General features: G+C 48.0%; 1 protein-coding gene across 16 annotated transcripts in view; it reads right to left on the bottom strand.

Annotated features, from left to right (window-relative positions):
- Dysf (dysferlin) overlaps positions 1-15580 on the bottom strand; it is a 201592-nt gene that overhangs the window by 120826 nt on the left and 65186 nt on the right. For all 16 annotated transcript variants that reach the window (XM_057791040.1, XM_057791074.1, XM_057791057.1 and 13 more), the window contains 5 exons: positions 15329-15455; positions 14225-14328; positions 6102-6170; positions 5929-5972; positions 1476-1558 (listed from right to left, as the gene is read on the bottom strand). In XM_057791040.1, the coding sequence (XP_057647023.1) occupies positions 1476-1558; positions 5929-5972; positions 6102-6170; positions 14225-14328; positions 15329-15455 (427 nt within the window). The remainder of the gene's footprint in view (positions 1-1475; positions 1559-5928; positions 5973-6101; positions 6171-14224; positions 14329-15328; positions 15456-15580) is intronic.

Raw genomic sequence — 15580 nt, 5'->3', positions numbered from 1 at the left:
AACAAGTTCAAGGCTATGCTAGACTACATGAGACCCAACTCAAAAAGGAAAAATGGTTAAATAAAACCCGGAGGTTTGCCAAATATTTATACAAGGCCTATAAAGCAGAAACCAAACTTTTGTTATTTAAATAAGAAAACTTTAAAATAAGCATAAACTAGTTAAAAATTTTGATAAAGAAATAGTAAAATAAATCTAAACAGGCCAGGTGGTGGTGGTGCACGCCTTTAATCCCAGCACTCAGGAGGCAGAGACAGGTGAATCCAGCCTGGTCTACAAGAGTTTAGTTCTAAGACAGCTAGGACTGTTACACAGGGAAACCCTGTCTCAAAAAACAAAAAAAAAAAACAACAACAACAAATCAAAACAGAGCTAAGGAGCCCAAAACTGAAATGTCCAATAAAGGTTTTGTTTTAAAAGCTGAGAGGCTAATTGAGGGGATGAGGAGAAAATTCAAACTCAATAAAGAAGCGAGAGACAGCTCAGGCAGAAGAAAGTGCCTCAAACCTAGGAGTCACGGGAGAAACACTGCGGACATATTTCAAAGCCTCAACATAATGCATGCTTTTCTAGGAAAACATAAATGATCAAAACTGACAAGAGCAAAAATAAGAACCTAAAAATAGCAATGATCACAGAGAAACTGTGAAGTCTGTAAAGAACCATCAGTACTCCCACCCAGCAAGGGCACCAAGCCCACACGGTTTTACGGGTGAACTGTTTCAAACCCTCAAAAGATTACATTCTATGTTATATAAACTGTTCCCAGATGTTAGAAGACTTTAAATCTTTCCGATTAATTTTACAGAGTCGGCATAACTCAGATACCAAAGCAGGCATTAATAAGAAGACCAACTGAAGATAATAGAGAATCAAGGGCTGAACTCAAGAGGCACTGGAACCTAGGAGGTGAGAACAATGGCATTTGGAGACGTCAGGAACAGATCAGTCAAAACACATTGCTGACATCACCAAGGGGCAAGGGATGTAACTCAGTTGATAGAGTACTCAGCTGGCACGTACAAGGCCCTGGGTTCAATCCTAATACTACCAAAACAATGTGTTCTAGAAGAATACTTCACCACAAAGCAAAGGACTCAGCTTAATATTGCCAAGAGACAAAAAAACCAATGCTCAAACAACTTAGGTCAGTGAGATGATAAACACCAGTGTTCTTCAGATCACTAGCTGACGTTGGGTTCCATTTTAGTAGACCAACAAAATCCACTGAATTATAAGAATCACTGGGCACTCATGGCCAGAGTAGAACCCAGCACGTGGTGCCCCCTGCAAGACTGAGGGGACCCCTCTGGACTATCCAGTGTGTACCCTCCACTCAGAGTGTAGCACCCAAAATGTCTGTAAGTGAGCTATCACTGGGAAACGGATCGTGGAGCCCTTACAATCTCCCGTAGCCTGCAGGCTCTCCTATCTTGAGTGAGGAAGGACAGACACACAGAGCAGGTGGGACATACCTTCTATTTCTCCTCCAGGGGCAGAGATTTTCGACATACCCAGGTAGGTGGTAGCCACGGTGTCATTGTGAGTGAGGCGGTCCCTAGAACAAGGATGGAAAGAGCATGAGTGGAAGCAGCAGATGCAGCACACAGCCCACTCAAGAAGGAAGAGACCCTGGTGGCACTAGGAGTTCAGCCTTCTACCGAGGCCTGGGGCGCCCAGGAGGAAAGAGAAAGGAAGCTGTTCAAGACACCTCGAAGGCAACTTGTTCATCTTGACAGCATTCTACTCCATATCAGCAGGCTTATGCGGGGGCCACCAGCTCAGACTGACAGGGAGGAGGCCAGAGGCAGAATGAGCGGCAGGAGGCTGCTGAGAAGCGCAGTTTCCAGACCCAAAAGGTCCCGGGAGCCCAAGAAATGCCAAGATCCAAGAAGCCATTGATGGGGAGTCTTCTATTTTAATTTCATTGGTTAAATAAAGAGACTGCCTTGGCCCTTTAACAGGACAGAAAATTAGGTAGGCAGAGTAAACAGAACAGAATGCTGGGAGAAAGAAGCTGAGTCAGGCAGTCCCCATGATTCTCCCACTCCAGACAGATGCAGGTTAAGTTCTTTCCTGGTAAGCCAGCTCGTGGTGCTACACAGAATATTAGAAATGGGTTAGATCAATATGTAAGAGCTAGCCAATAAGAGGTTAAAACTAATGGGCCAAGCAGTGTTTAAAAGAATACAGTTTTCGTGTAATTATTTCGGGGCATAAGCTAGCCAGGCGGCCAGGAGCTGGGGTGGCAGGAACGCAGCCCGCAGCTCCTACAACAAGCCATCTCTGAGACCACGGCAGGGACTAGCGTTGGTGTGCAATGCCTTGGACAGAGTCTTTAGCTGGGAAGCATGTCCTGCAGGAGTTTCGGAGTTGCTCAGAGACATTTTACCACCCGCTGTGGAAGGAGAAGACAGGTGCAAAGGCATGCAGGCCCTCCCCTCTCAGCCGGGGGAGAGGAGCAGAGCCTGGACTGCCACCCCAACTCCCACTCAGGTGTCATGTTCCTTGGCAAGGTCAGGAAGACCCCTTTCCTGCTTTCCTAGAGGAAGACTTCTCCGGTCCCAGCCAGTGCAGTGTAGGTAGGCTATCTAGGAACAGCAACTTGAAGCCCACAGAATCCTGTGCAGACCCTGCCTCTGAACTCCACACCTGCCTCTTGAATAATAATGAATGGCGATCACTAATGTTGGCTCTGTGCCACCTAAGTCACCACTGTCTGAATCTCCAGCACCCAAGTAAAAAGCCAGGTGTGGCGGTGCCCGGCTGAGAGGATTCTGGGGCTTGCTGGCCAGGCAGTCTCGTCTAAATCACAAGCTGCAGGCTTGATGAGAGGCCTGATGTAAAAAGCTAGAGAAAAGTTGAGAACTTGACATCTGGCCTCCACATGCAAGTATACACATAAGTGCGTGCGCACACACACATGTGCATACACACGGGTGCACTTGCGCACACAATCCATCAATCAATAAAGGAGTCCCATTTCTTAGCTTTCAGAATCCCCTCATCAGGCCTAGCAGGTATATACTACAATGAGTGCCAGCTTCAGGTGAGGGTGCTGACGTCGAGATAATCAATTATCAGAGGGCTGGTGGGACGGCTCAGCAAGCAAAGGCACTTGCCTTGCAAGCCAGGCGACCCGAGTCTGATCCCTAGGGACCAAATATAGGTGAAAGAAGACAATAGAGTCCACAAAGTTGTCCTCTGGCCTCCATATGCCTGCCATTGCATGCGTGCTCACACACACACATCACACGCACACACACTAAAATAACATCTCAGAGACAGGGCCAAGGTAAGATACTTCTGGTGTAGAATCCAGAGCCCTGGCCACCCCCACCTGTCCCTTCCTCTGGAGGGTGGACCTGGGCTTCTCCACCTAATGGCTGGACCCACAGAGCACAGATGACTATCTCAGGAGACGTGTGTGTGTGTGTGTGTGTGTGTGTGAGAGAGAGAGAGAGAGAGAGAGAGAGAGAGAGAGAGAGAGAGAAAAGACTCCAGCCTCCACAAGCAGAGGTCATGGGTTCTGAGCAACTTTCAACTCGAGGGGAGGACCCACAGACAGGAATTACTGTACCAAAGGTCAGCAGTGCCATCTTGGGCAGGCCCTGGATCCCTCAGAAAGGTTCTCTATTATGTTCCAAGCCTCTTTTTGGTGTTCCTGGGCTTCTTCCCCACTGTGAACACGTTGGTCATGGCAGATTCATGCCACACTATTTCCATACACCAAAGGCATGCTGATTTCATTGTCCTCCAAACCCCACCCCCACGAGATGCCCCAGTCTCCAGCCCTTCCTTCCTCTTTGGATTTCCCAGAAAGGAAATTTAAGGCTTGGCTTTTGAAGTCTCCCCCTGACAGGAGCCACATGAGGAAGAATGAGTAGCCTGGCAGTCGAGATCTGGATCTTGATTCTTGGTACACTGTGTCATGAGAAAACTTCCTAGAGGTGACTGCACCAAAGCTGATGTCACATGTCCCGCTCTCTTGGTTTCTTGTCCTGACGGGAATCTAGCCCAGCGCCTCAAAGACGCTAAGCTGGTTGCGTTTTTTAAACATTGTAACATAAGTCCGTCCCTTAAAGAGGACCGGGATTCTGATTTCTGGCCTTGTCCAAATAGGAAGGAGGATAAGACTGCTTTGTTGTTTCTATGGAGGGGGTTTCTGCTATGGAGGCTTTTGGAAAGGTGTGTTGTGTTTCTGACGTCTCTGTGTGTTTGCCTGAACAAGTTTACATGCACCACATGAGTGTAGTTGCCCACAGAGGCAAAGAAAAAAAAAGGTGTCAAATCCTCTGGAACTGGAGTTACAGACAGTCATGAGCTGCACATTGTAGGTGCTGGGAATTGAACCCTGATCCTCTTCAAGAACAGTAAGCACACTTAAGTGCTGAGCCATCTCTCCAGCCTCAAGGAATTTTTGTTTTCTAATGAAAGGGGGATTTTCAAAGACTCCAATGGAAGATGAAGTTACAGAGCCGCATGGACTGCACGTCACGTGTCTGAGATTCAGGTGGCGACAGAAGTTCATCTGTGTGCTCTGGGAAGAAGGGCTTGTTGGATAGAAACTTCCAGCAGTGGCATGCTTTCTGGCCTGGACTGGGTTTTGAGGCTTAGGGCTTGCTTTTGGAAAACAGCAAGTCTCAAAATAGACTCACAATAAAAGTACCACTTCGACCCAAGCCAGAGATGCAGCCACCAGATTCCGTAATGTGTTTGGATTGTACAGTATGCTGATAGCTTTGACACAGCTCCAAGGGAGTCAGGCCAGGCACAGCCACAATCCATGAGTCAACCGCACCCACATGCATCCACACGGATGCACGCACGCACGCACAAACATGCACACTGGGCTGTCCCAGTCAACACAGCGCAGTCACTGCCAGCAGACATGCGGTGATGGCTCTGGGAACGCAAAGTGTACCTTTCCATCAAACCGCTTCCCCTTCCCCGAACCCATACCAGCCGTGGCGGCCCCGGGGACCTCTCCCTGCCCCCTGCCCACACTCCTTTCCCTCTAATTCTCTCAATCTGTTTTCTTTAGGCCTGGGGAACTGGCACACACTTTAATGGCTCTGCGGCCTGGGGTTTTTCCCCTGGTCTCTCATTATCCTCCTAGTTGGGGGTGCCATGGGCATGCAACTGAAGGAGAATGGCCAGGGAGCCACATGATCAGGACTTCTGGGGGCAGAGAGAGGACAGCTTGCTCTTTGTGGAAAGCCTGGGGTTCTGGAGCTTGTGGAGCTTGGGCCCTGATGTTCCTCAAGCGTGAGAGAGGCACCTCCTTGCTGCTACTGTGAGAGACAGTGTGGTCAGGAGGATAAGAGCACCAGCTCTGACTGAGAATCACATCAGGTCTCTGTGACTTCTGAACTGTCACCTCAGGCAGGTCATTTGGTTTTTCCTCCCTGTGCCTTCCTCTCTGACATAGGACCGCCATCTTGTCGGGGGTCAGATAAACTCATACACATGGGAACTGCTCACTGAACACAGTCCTGGCCTACAAGTTGGTGATCCACAGTAGTAAGATTCTAAGACACACTCACAGGCTACTTTCCCAACCTGTTCAACACCCACAATGATGACCCCTATTCAGACAATATAACCCACACCCCCAACTTGGGGGCTTTTCTTCCATTCCATCCCATGGGAACAGAAGAGCTGGTTTGGCCTCTACTTATATGTGGTCCTTACTGAAGACTTGTCAGCTTCTCAGGAAGCCCCCAGAGGTGAGCTCCTCGCCACCTCTGGCCGTGACCTACTTATCTGTAGTCAGTGTGGCATCCCAGCTCCTGGTTGCCCCATAACTGCCCACCGCCCTCATATCTTGCCTTGACACATTCACTCTCTGACAAAGCAGCAGCCCAGATAATGAAAATGACAGACCCAAGAGTCCCTGGAGACAACCCTCGAGGATCTGGAACTTACCAGTCCATGACACGAATCCTCATTTTTTCACACATAGAGGGAAACTGGGGGAGGAAAGGGAGCCAGGTGAGAGCAGAGTTTTAAAAGAAAACAACCCCTCACCAAGCAGAAGCCACAGATGCCAGCAGGACTGGGAGACCGAGATGCACTGAGTCCCACTGAGGACCACTCACCATCGCGGGCAATGTGATGTTCTGGTTCCACTGAGGGTTGGCTGTCTTCTCCAAGATCTTGCTGCAGAGCTAGGAGACATGAAAGATAGGAGTATGGGGTTCTCTGGAGTTTGAGCTTTGTGGTGACCAATCCACCCAGAAGTCATTCTCTGCCACACTAGCTGCTCTTATAGCTGAGCCTGAGACCCCAGGTCTCAGGGCCTTGTGTGGCGGGCTCAGAAGCAGAGAGGCTCTGTACTGACAAGGCTCAAAGGAAGATAGGAGCCAGGATGGGGTGGCTAGTGCAAACGCCACAGCCTCATTGCCCTAAACCCACAGTTCTGTCTGGACCCAACCACACCTCCACCTCCCATTAAGGCCAGGTGCCCAGGCCTATACATCAACATCCAAGAGAGAAACAGAATTCAGTGGAAATACAAACCCCATAAACCACTGAGGATGTACACAGTGGTAAACCACTCATCCAGCATGAGCAAAACCCTACACTCAATTCCCAGTAAGGAAAAAAAGAAAAAGGAAGGAAGGAAGGAAGGAAGGAAGGAAGGAAGGAAGGAAGGAAGGAAACCTTAAAGCAGCCTGCCTCAGACAAATACTACCTGAAGAACTAGGATTGTTACAAATAAGAAACCTATCAAGAGAGGAAAGTGTTCCAAGTCAGGGCTCCATGATGTCCCAGGGCAGCCTGTACCCACAAGTGGGGAAGAAGGCAAAGACTCAGTTTCAAGGGCTGACGAGATGTCTCAGTGAGTAAAATCCTTGCCACAAAAGCACAAAAACTCAGGTTCTATGCCCATAACCATGTAAAAGCCAGGCATGCTAGCACACAATTGTCATTGCAGCTCTTGGGAAGCAGAGGCAGGAAGGTCCCTGGGGCCCCCTGCCTAGGCAGTCTAACCAGTCCCAGGTTCAGGGAGAGACCTTGTCTCAAAACAATATGATGAAAGGCTGGGGGTGGTGGCAGCACACACTTTGATCCCAGCACTCAGAATGCAGAGGCAGGTGGATCTATGTGAGTCCAGGGCCAGCCTGGTCTACAGAGCAAGTTCCAGGACAGCCAGGGCTACATAAAAGAGAAACCCTGTTTCAAAAAAATATAATAAGGTTAAAATTTATTGAGGATGACACCAACACACACACACATATATGTGTACACTCACACATTAACATGACACAGCACACATACATGAAAACAAACAAATAAATAACAAGCTTTGAGAGACTCGGTGGTTTTGGAAGGCAAGTAAGACCATCCCTAACAATAGTGAACAGGCTTCGCTTACAGGTCTGTCACATGCAAAGCAAGAATTTTATTAAAATGCATTATCTCGATAATGAGTATTTGAATTAAATCCAGGACTTTGGGTCCCCTGGGGTGAGGGCTCCGTCTCTGCCCCATCTATTCAGTTCCAGCCCCTGTTTCCATTTCCCTTCCTCCCTGTAGACAGAGTCGAGTCATAGGCTGCCAGGGTGGGGCAGAAGAGGGTGTTAGCAGAGGAAAGAGGGGGAGCGGACAAGCAGCAGGTAAAGAAGGATTGACATTTGCAGAGACGCAGCCACCATCATTTGGGAGTGTGTGAAGGCACTGGACCAGAAGTAGGCTGGAGAGTTTCTACTCCCACCCCAGACCTATAAATGCCTCCTTATCCCGACACCCACTGTTGGCAAGACTGCAGGGAAACCACACTCTGCATTTTGCTAGTGACAGAAAATGAAATAGTTTGACTCCCATGGGGAGGCAGCTGAGGGCTACCAAACTAACTCGTTTTTACCTGCCAGTCCTTCCTCCAGATATTCTCTACAGAAATACCTATGTGATCAGGGTGACAGTGTTTACTGCAGCACGGCTAGAGCTGGCGGGGATCTGGAACAAGCCAGGTATCCACCAACAGAGGGTTAGTTAAAGAAAGCATGGCCCACCTACAGTGGAGTGCTATGTAGCTTCCGAAAGAGGAGACCCTATGTGTACAGAAGAGAAAGAAGCGTTGTTTCTATTTTACAGCACAGAGCAGACAAGTAAGGATAGAGTGGTGAACAGTGCACAAACACAGACTGGAGCGGCAAAAACTGAGAATCCATGCTCACATTCGCTGATACGTACATAAGGAAACCAAAATGTGATGAAGGAAACTCATCTGCGGAGGAAAGAAGAGGATTGTTGAATGGAGACGAGAGCTGGGGAGATGATGATAGATAGATAGATAGATAGATAGATAGATAGATAGATAGATAGATGATAGATAGATAGATAGATAGATAGATGATAGATAGATGATAGATAGATACATAGATAGATAGATAGATAGATAGATAGATAGATAGATAGATAGATAGATAGATAGATGATAGATAGATAGATACATAGATAGATAGATACATAGATACATAGATATATAGATACATAGATACATAGATAGATACATAGATAGATGATAGGTAGGTAGATAGATAGATGATAGATAGATGATAAATAGATAAATGATAGATAGATAGATAGATAGATAGATAGATAGATAGATAGATAGATAGATGATAGATAGATACATAGATAGATAGATAGATAGATAGATACATAGATATATAGATACATAGATACATAGATAGATACATAGATAGATGATAGGTAGGTAGATAGATAGATGATAGATAGATAGATAGATAGATAGATAGATAGATAGATGATAGATAGATGATTGATAGATAGATAGATAGATAGATAGATAAATAGATAACAGATAGATAAATAGATAGATATATAGATGATAGATGAATAGATAGATAGATAGATAGATAGATAGATAGATAGATAGATGATAGATAGATAGGATGGCCAACCATATAGAGCAGACGCAAGCAGTATCTAATCAAAAAGTAAATATAAATTTTAAATAAAAATGAAAAAATTCTCCGATATACACAGTGGGAGGCCCTAGCAACACAGCTTCTTGCTTCAGCCTTTACCAAGAAAGTCCATGACCTCTGACCTAATAATAATCCTTGTTCTAGAAACTTTCCTATGGAAAAGCAGAACTTGGACAAAGACTTCTGTATGCTGACCCAGTTATTTATTAAAAAGGAAAAAGCTGAAATTGCATCCATGCATACAATAGGATAAGCACCGCTGTGCATTCATCTGACTGAGTGGCAAGCTGGGCTGTGTAACCCGAGGGAAGGCTGGATGACAGAGCTGTACCAACCTGCTCACACAGAGCTGGTTCTTGCTTCTCGCAGCATCTGCAAAGTCACACTGAACAATGAATCAGAGCTACAGAGTCATCGTCTAAAGGGAACGGGCGGGGCTGTTACGGCTCACCCAACATGTTTTCCTCTGAGATCCTCACACAGCCTTCCTCTGCATGGCTCTGCTGCAGCAGCCCTGGTTTAGCACACATTGTGCCTGCAGCACACCTGAGCTGACACCAGGCTTGCCGCCCACAACACACATTAATTAAGCTCTCGCAGAACTGGTTTATCCGTTTCACACTTGGGGAGCAGAAAAGCCTGTCAGCACTACACTCTGAAGTCACTGAAAAAGGAGAACCCCAACAAAAGGAGGAAGCACCTCTCTCCCCAAACCTGGAACTAAACAGATCAAGGAAAGGCCTTGTGTATGACATGACAGCTGAGATGCCAAAGCTGAGCCCCACCCGCCCTTCAGCCAGCTTCCGGTACAGGACCCAGAAAGGGAAAGTGGGAGCCACAGAGAATAGATCCAACAAGGTTTGCCTCAGGAACACGGACACTTTCATTTCCTTTTTTTTTGTTTTGTTTTGTTTTGTTTTGTTTCTATTATTTTTTTTTTCACAATACAATAAAGGGATTTCATTCTTGGATCCAGAAAAAAAAGTCTAAAGCATCTGTCCTGCCCAAAAGTCCTCTTTCCTTGTACCATAAGCGATACACACACACACACACACACACACACACACCATTCCCTTGAGTAGCTCTGCCCACTGTGTAGTTGGCTACATCTTGGGTAACAGTGCCACCAAGCGCCCTTAAGCAAAAATGCAGAAACATCCAAGTGTGGTTGGATGGACACTAGCAAAACCCTAGGGCTTGCAAGTAGGTGTAAAGTAAAAGCTTAGAACCAGAGACAGAAATTGGGAATGGTAAGAATGGGGTGTGAATGGTAGGAAAGTGGGATGAGGGTCAGGGGAGACGGGATGGGATGAGGGTCAGGGGAGACGGGATGGGATGAGGGTCAGGGGAGATGGGATGGGATGAGGTTCAGGGAAGAAGGGATGGGATGAGGGTCAGGGGAGACGGGATGGGATGAGGGTCAGGGGAGACGGGATGGGATGAGGGTCAGGGGAGACGGGATGGGATGAGGGTCAGGGGAGACGGGATGGGATGAGGGTCAGGGGAGACGGGATGGGATGAGGATCAGGGGAGACGGGATGGGATGAGGTTCAGGGAAGAAGGGATGGGATGAGGGTCAGGGGAGATGGGATGGGATGAGGGTCAGGGGAGACGGGATGGGATGAGGGTCAGGGAGATGGGATGGGATGAGAACAGGGCTCAGGGCAGAAAAGAGGACAGGAAGGCCTAAAGATCAGAGAAGCAGTTGGCTGCCCCTCCCTGTCAGCTCACTCCTCAGCCTCCGTCCTCCCTCTCAAGCAGGACCACAGGGTAGTGCCTGCTTTAACTTTATCCAGTCTCCCAAGCCACCTCTGCTAGACACCAGCAGACTAGGGAAGATCAGAAAGCATCAGAGAAGTAAAGGCACAGAGAGATCACGGGTGCTGGTGACACACTAGGGACAGGAACCACACCAAGGCAAGTAGGCGACCTGAAGGAGAGGGGATGGAGCTGTGACTGCAGCACACTAGAACCATGGGTAAAACAACCAAGCTTCCTAGCAGACTTGACCTTTCCCGACTGTCAATGGAGAAGTCAAATCCTCAGCCTTGAAGCACACATGTCCAAGAAAACTTGGTTTCCCCGCTTCCTTCATGCCTTCTGCCATTGGAGAGGCCAGCTCTGAAGCAGCACACACAGACCCCAAGCCCAAACCAACCCCTGCCTGTGATCAGCAAGGATCTGCAGAGAACATTGTCACCTCAGAGGGATCAAGCTGGCAAGCTAAGTAACTGGACACTTCCTGAGTCTCTGTATTAGGTTCTGGAGGGTGGGGGTGTGCCACAGAGGCTCCCACAGCCAACAGGACAGGAGCAGGTTGACACTGTAGCCCAGTGAGGAAAGTTAGCACACATGAAGTCCTGGGTTTAATCCTTAGCACCACATAAACCTCGAACTCCAAGGGTGGAGGCAGGAGAATCAAAAGTTTAAGGTCATCCTCAGCTTCAAAGTTCATTCTCATCCAAAGCAAGTTCTAGGCTAGCCAAAATCAACCCCCATCAAAGAATGGGGGTTCTCTTTGTCACAGATGGAGACCATCAAAGAAAACCACAACCAATCAAAATGCAGAGTTGTGGAGTTCAGGCCCAACTGAGGCATCATGGACACAGCTTCATTGCCGAAGACAGGGTGGGAAGATGTAAGAGCCAGAACGGAGATTTCACTGTGAGACTGTGTCTTCTAGGAGCATCAAAAGATATGCCCATGAAGTCTCACCAACACGGACGAAGAACTACAGGCAACTAAGGAATGCTGGGATACGGATAAATAGTCTTCCCCAGGAAAGAGCATACTGATCGGTTATCCAATATAGAGGCCATGAATTTGAAAGAGGGTGGTTTGTGGGAGGTTTTGGAAGAGGGAAAAAAATGAGAAATGATGTAATTATACTATAATCTCAAACAATTAAAAAATATGGATTTTTGAAGTCTAAGGAGAACTGGCACAGAGGGAAGGAGGGCTCTCTGAACAATTGTAAGAACCTGAGTTCAAATCCCCAGCACCTATGTAAAAAGCTAGGCTTGGCTGCAAGTACCTATAACCCTGTCCCTGTGGAAGAACGGAGACAGGAGGATCACTGGGGCTCAACAATTGACAACCTGGCTCCAGTCTCAGTAAGAGATTCTGTATCAAGAATAGGAAGTGACAGAACAGGAAACCCAACAGCCTCCTTCAGCCTTTGTGCATGTTTAAGGACAGGCAGCACACACATGCACACAAGTTCATTCATGCACATTCAAAAAAGTTAAAATTTTTAAATAGAACAGCTGTCTAGAAATGAGAAAATGGGTAACCCTAAACAGTGATTTATTCAGGCAGAGGTCGGTGGACACTCAGTGTATCAGGTCAGATGGTACTGGGACATTGGACATCCCATGGAATCAAGATGTCACCCTAGGAATACCTGTCAATTGCAAAGAGGGGCATTTGCCTTTATACGAGTTAGATCAGAAGGTAGAGGATTAACCAAAGGGGATGGAACACGTGGCACTGTGGCTTTCTGTCATGTTGCAACACAATGGAGGGAGCATGGCCTGTGGTGAGCTCCAGGCAAAATCCTTCGAAGGTAACCACCCACCTTCAGTGCCCAGGAAATGCAGGAGCCAAAGAGTAAGGAAATGCCAGAGAAAACAATCAGAAAATCCAGAATTTGGAGAAATGGCCTAGGTTCTCCAAAAAGTCCCTGTACTGTGCTGGAAGGTGGCGGAGAAGTGACTGCTGTGCGGTCCTGAGAAGAGAGAGTAGTGGCTGAGGAGACACCGTGGCTAGGAAGGGCTGGTCCTGGGTGATGACTGAGGTTGAGAGCTAGACTTGGCATGTGGATGTGAAAGAGAAAAGAGACAGGATTAGAGGCCAGTCCACATACTCCACGTTGGATGGTGGCATCCTTAAGATGGAGTCTCCTGTGAGGAAGGTACCTATGGGGGAGAGTTTCTCAAAAGGGCCACAGGTAGAATAGATCAGAGGCATGAGGAAGTTTGGCAGGGAAGAGAAGAGTCAGCCAAAGAGAGCTGTGTGGAGTCCCTTGCAGCTAGGCTGCACTGGAGCCTGGGTGTGGCCACGGCTACAAAAGATACCGTGATACCTACAAACAATGCTGAAGCTGTAGGGTGTGGGACAGAAGTCAACAAGGACAGATGCCACTACCTGGGCAGGAAGGTGAGCTGCAAGGAGGAAGGGAGGAGCAAGTGATCCCTTGGGTGACCAGCAGACACCTCTCTCTCTCTCTCTCTCTGTCTGCCTTCTGCCATAACTGTGTGAAAACAATTACTATGTTTCCTCACACTTTGAAGAAGAGTCTCCCTGCCTTGACAGATGAGTGGAAATGAGAACGTGGTGCAAATACACTGGAGTTCTACACAACCTTAAAGAAAAGAAAATCATGGAGGTCAACAGAAAGTGGGTGGAATTTAATAGCACTATTAGGTGAAATCAGCCAGACTCACTCAGAAAGACAAACAATCCATGTGTTTCTTAAGCTTAAAGTGAGTGATGTATGTGCATGTGTGTGCATGCATGTGCATGCATGTATGTGTGTGCATGTGTGCGCATTCATGTATGTGTGCATGTGTGTGCATGCGTGTGCATGCATGTATGTGTATGTGTGTGTGCATGTGTATGTATGTGCGTGTGTGTGTATACATGACCTGATAGCCTGGTAAACTTTGTTTGATCCTCAGAACCCATAGAGAAAGAAGAAAGCCAACTCCATAAAGATATCCTCTGACCTCACACACACACCATGGCCTGCCTGCCCAAACAAATACATACCATGCACACAAACATTTTTTACAGGCCAGCAAGATGTCTCAGCAGGTAAAAGTGGTTGGCGCCAAGCCTGATGACCCGAGTTCAACTGAGAAAGAATGAGCGAACCAGCTCCCATAGGTTATCCCCTGGCTTCCACATGTGCACTGTGGCTGTGGCCTCAACCCAGGAACACATACACATAAATAAACAAGTTCATTTTTAAATTTCTGTCTTATGTATTTCACCTCTTTCCCCCACATGCTTACTCCATACTCCCAAATCCTCCTCTCTCTGCCACCATCTACCCCTCCTCTCTGTTCAGTCACAGCTACTTACAGCCTGGGCATCTGGGCACACCTGTCCATTTTCAGGGGGATCAGCCTAGAGAGCCAACCTGGGAATGTTGCTTCTAGAGGCCCCTCTTTGTGCACCTCTGCAGGGTTACCCTGCACTCTCTGGACTCTCCACCCCATGGCCTTCTCCCTCCCTCAATCCCCCGGATGACTGCTCCTCACCATTTTCCCTGCAAAGCTGACTTCCACAAAGGGATCCACCAAGTTCTTCTTGTTGCTGTCAAAGCCAAAGATCTGCTTGACGTTGTCCATCACGGCATCGTCCACTGGAGAAGAAACACATCTGTCACCGCTTGCCCATGCCTCCTCTATACCTAATGTCCCCATGATATATGGGTCACTGCCTGTCTGCTTCCCCCTCTTGAATCAATTGTCTTATGTCTCTGCCCACCTGCTAAGCCTCCTATCCCCCACTGTTCCACATCACCTCCTACAACGCTAGCCTCCAGCCTCCCATCCCACATCACCTCCTTTAACGGTAGCCTCCAGCCCCCTCCGGCCCCAGCTATCCCTGTGTCTCCAGGAAGTATCAGGACTACCAAAGTGACAGGTTGTGGTCCCTCATGAGAGAGTCAGTTCGGGCTCCCCATGAAGAAGGGACTCAGAACAGCATCTTACACATCTGTCACTGTCCCCTCACACCAGGCTTCAGAGCCGTCACATGTAGTGACTGACTGTGGGGCTGATTCAGTGGAAACACTCTGGGTGCTTGATCGCATTTCCTTAATACCATGACCACAGTGATCATCTGTAGGTCAATCTTACTTTAACAAAAAAAAAAAAAAAAAAAAAAGAGAGAGAGAGAGAGATCCAATGTGTAGTTTAAGACTTCCCGTTTCCATAAGACCACCAGACCAGGCTGGGGAAAGCCGGAGCGGAGCCACTGGGCAGTTATTGCTCTCAAGGCTGCAGCAGCTACCAAGCCCTCCTGCATGTATTGCTTTCCATTAGAACCCAGCTGCTCTCGTTGAGTGCACACGTGGGGCTCTGGGTTCAAACCTAACACCACTGTTAGGAGGGGTACGTCAAGTAAGGCCTTGTAACATCAGCCAGACAACAAAAGGCAGGTATCATTGGCAACGCTAACAGATCCTGCAGGAGGAAGTTGGATCAAAAGGAGGAAGGGAATGAGCAGTGGGGTAGTCCCTGGGGATAACAGCCTAGGCCTCTCCTTTCCCCAGGAAGGAGACTGTGGCTCAGGGTCCATGCTTTAAACTGCCAGGCAGGAGCCTCTTGTCGGCCTCCAGAAGGGGGCGCCACACTCACTCTGTGGTAAGTCCTCAGCCCTGAAGAGTTTCAGACAGAAGTGGGCTCCACGAAGGGCAACGCCAGTGGGCCTAAGCAGGTTGCCTTCAATGTCCTCTTTGTCTTCAGAAGGGTCCTTCCTGTCCAGCTACGAAGAAAACACACAGGATCCCTCACCAGCCCCTGGATATCATGTACTCCAATGAAGGCTGCTTCCTGAACCTCTTAGGACTTCGATTGGCTTAGACCTCAACAGAGCAGTGGGGACCATGA

The sequence above is a fragment of the Chionomys nivalis genome, chromosome 1, assembly GCF_950005125.1.
Source record: "Chionomys nivalis chromosome 1, mChiNiv1.1, whole genome shotgun sequence".
NCBI classification, from domain to species: Eukaryota; Metazoa; Chordata; class Mammalia; order Rodentia; family Cricetidae; genus Chionomys; species Chionomys nivalis.
This window is presented reverse-complemented; position numbering and strand designations above follow the sequence as displayed.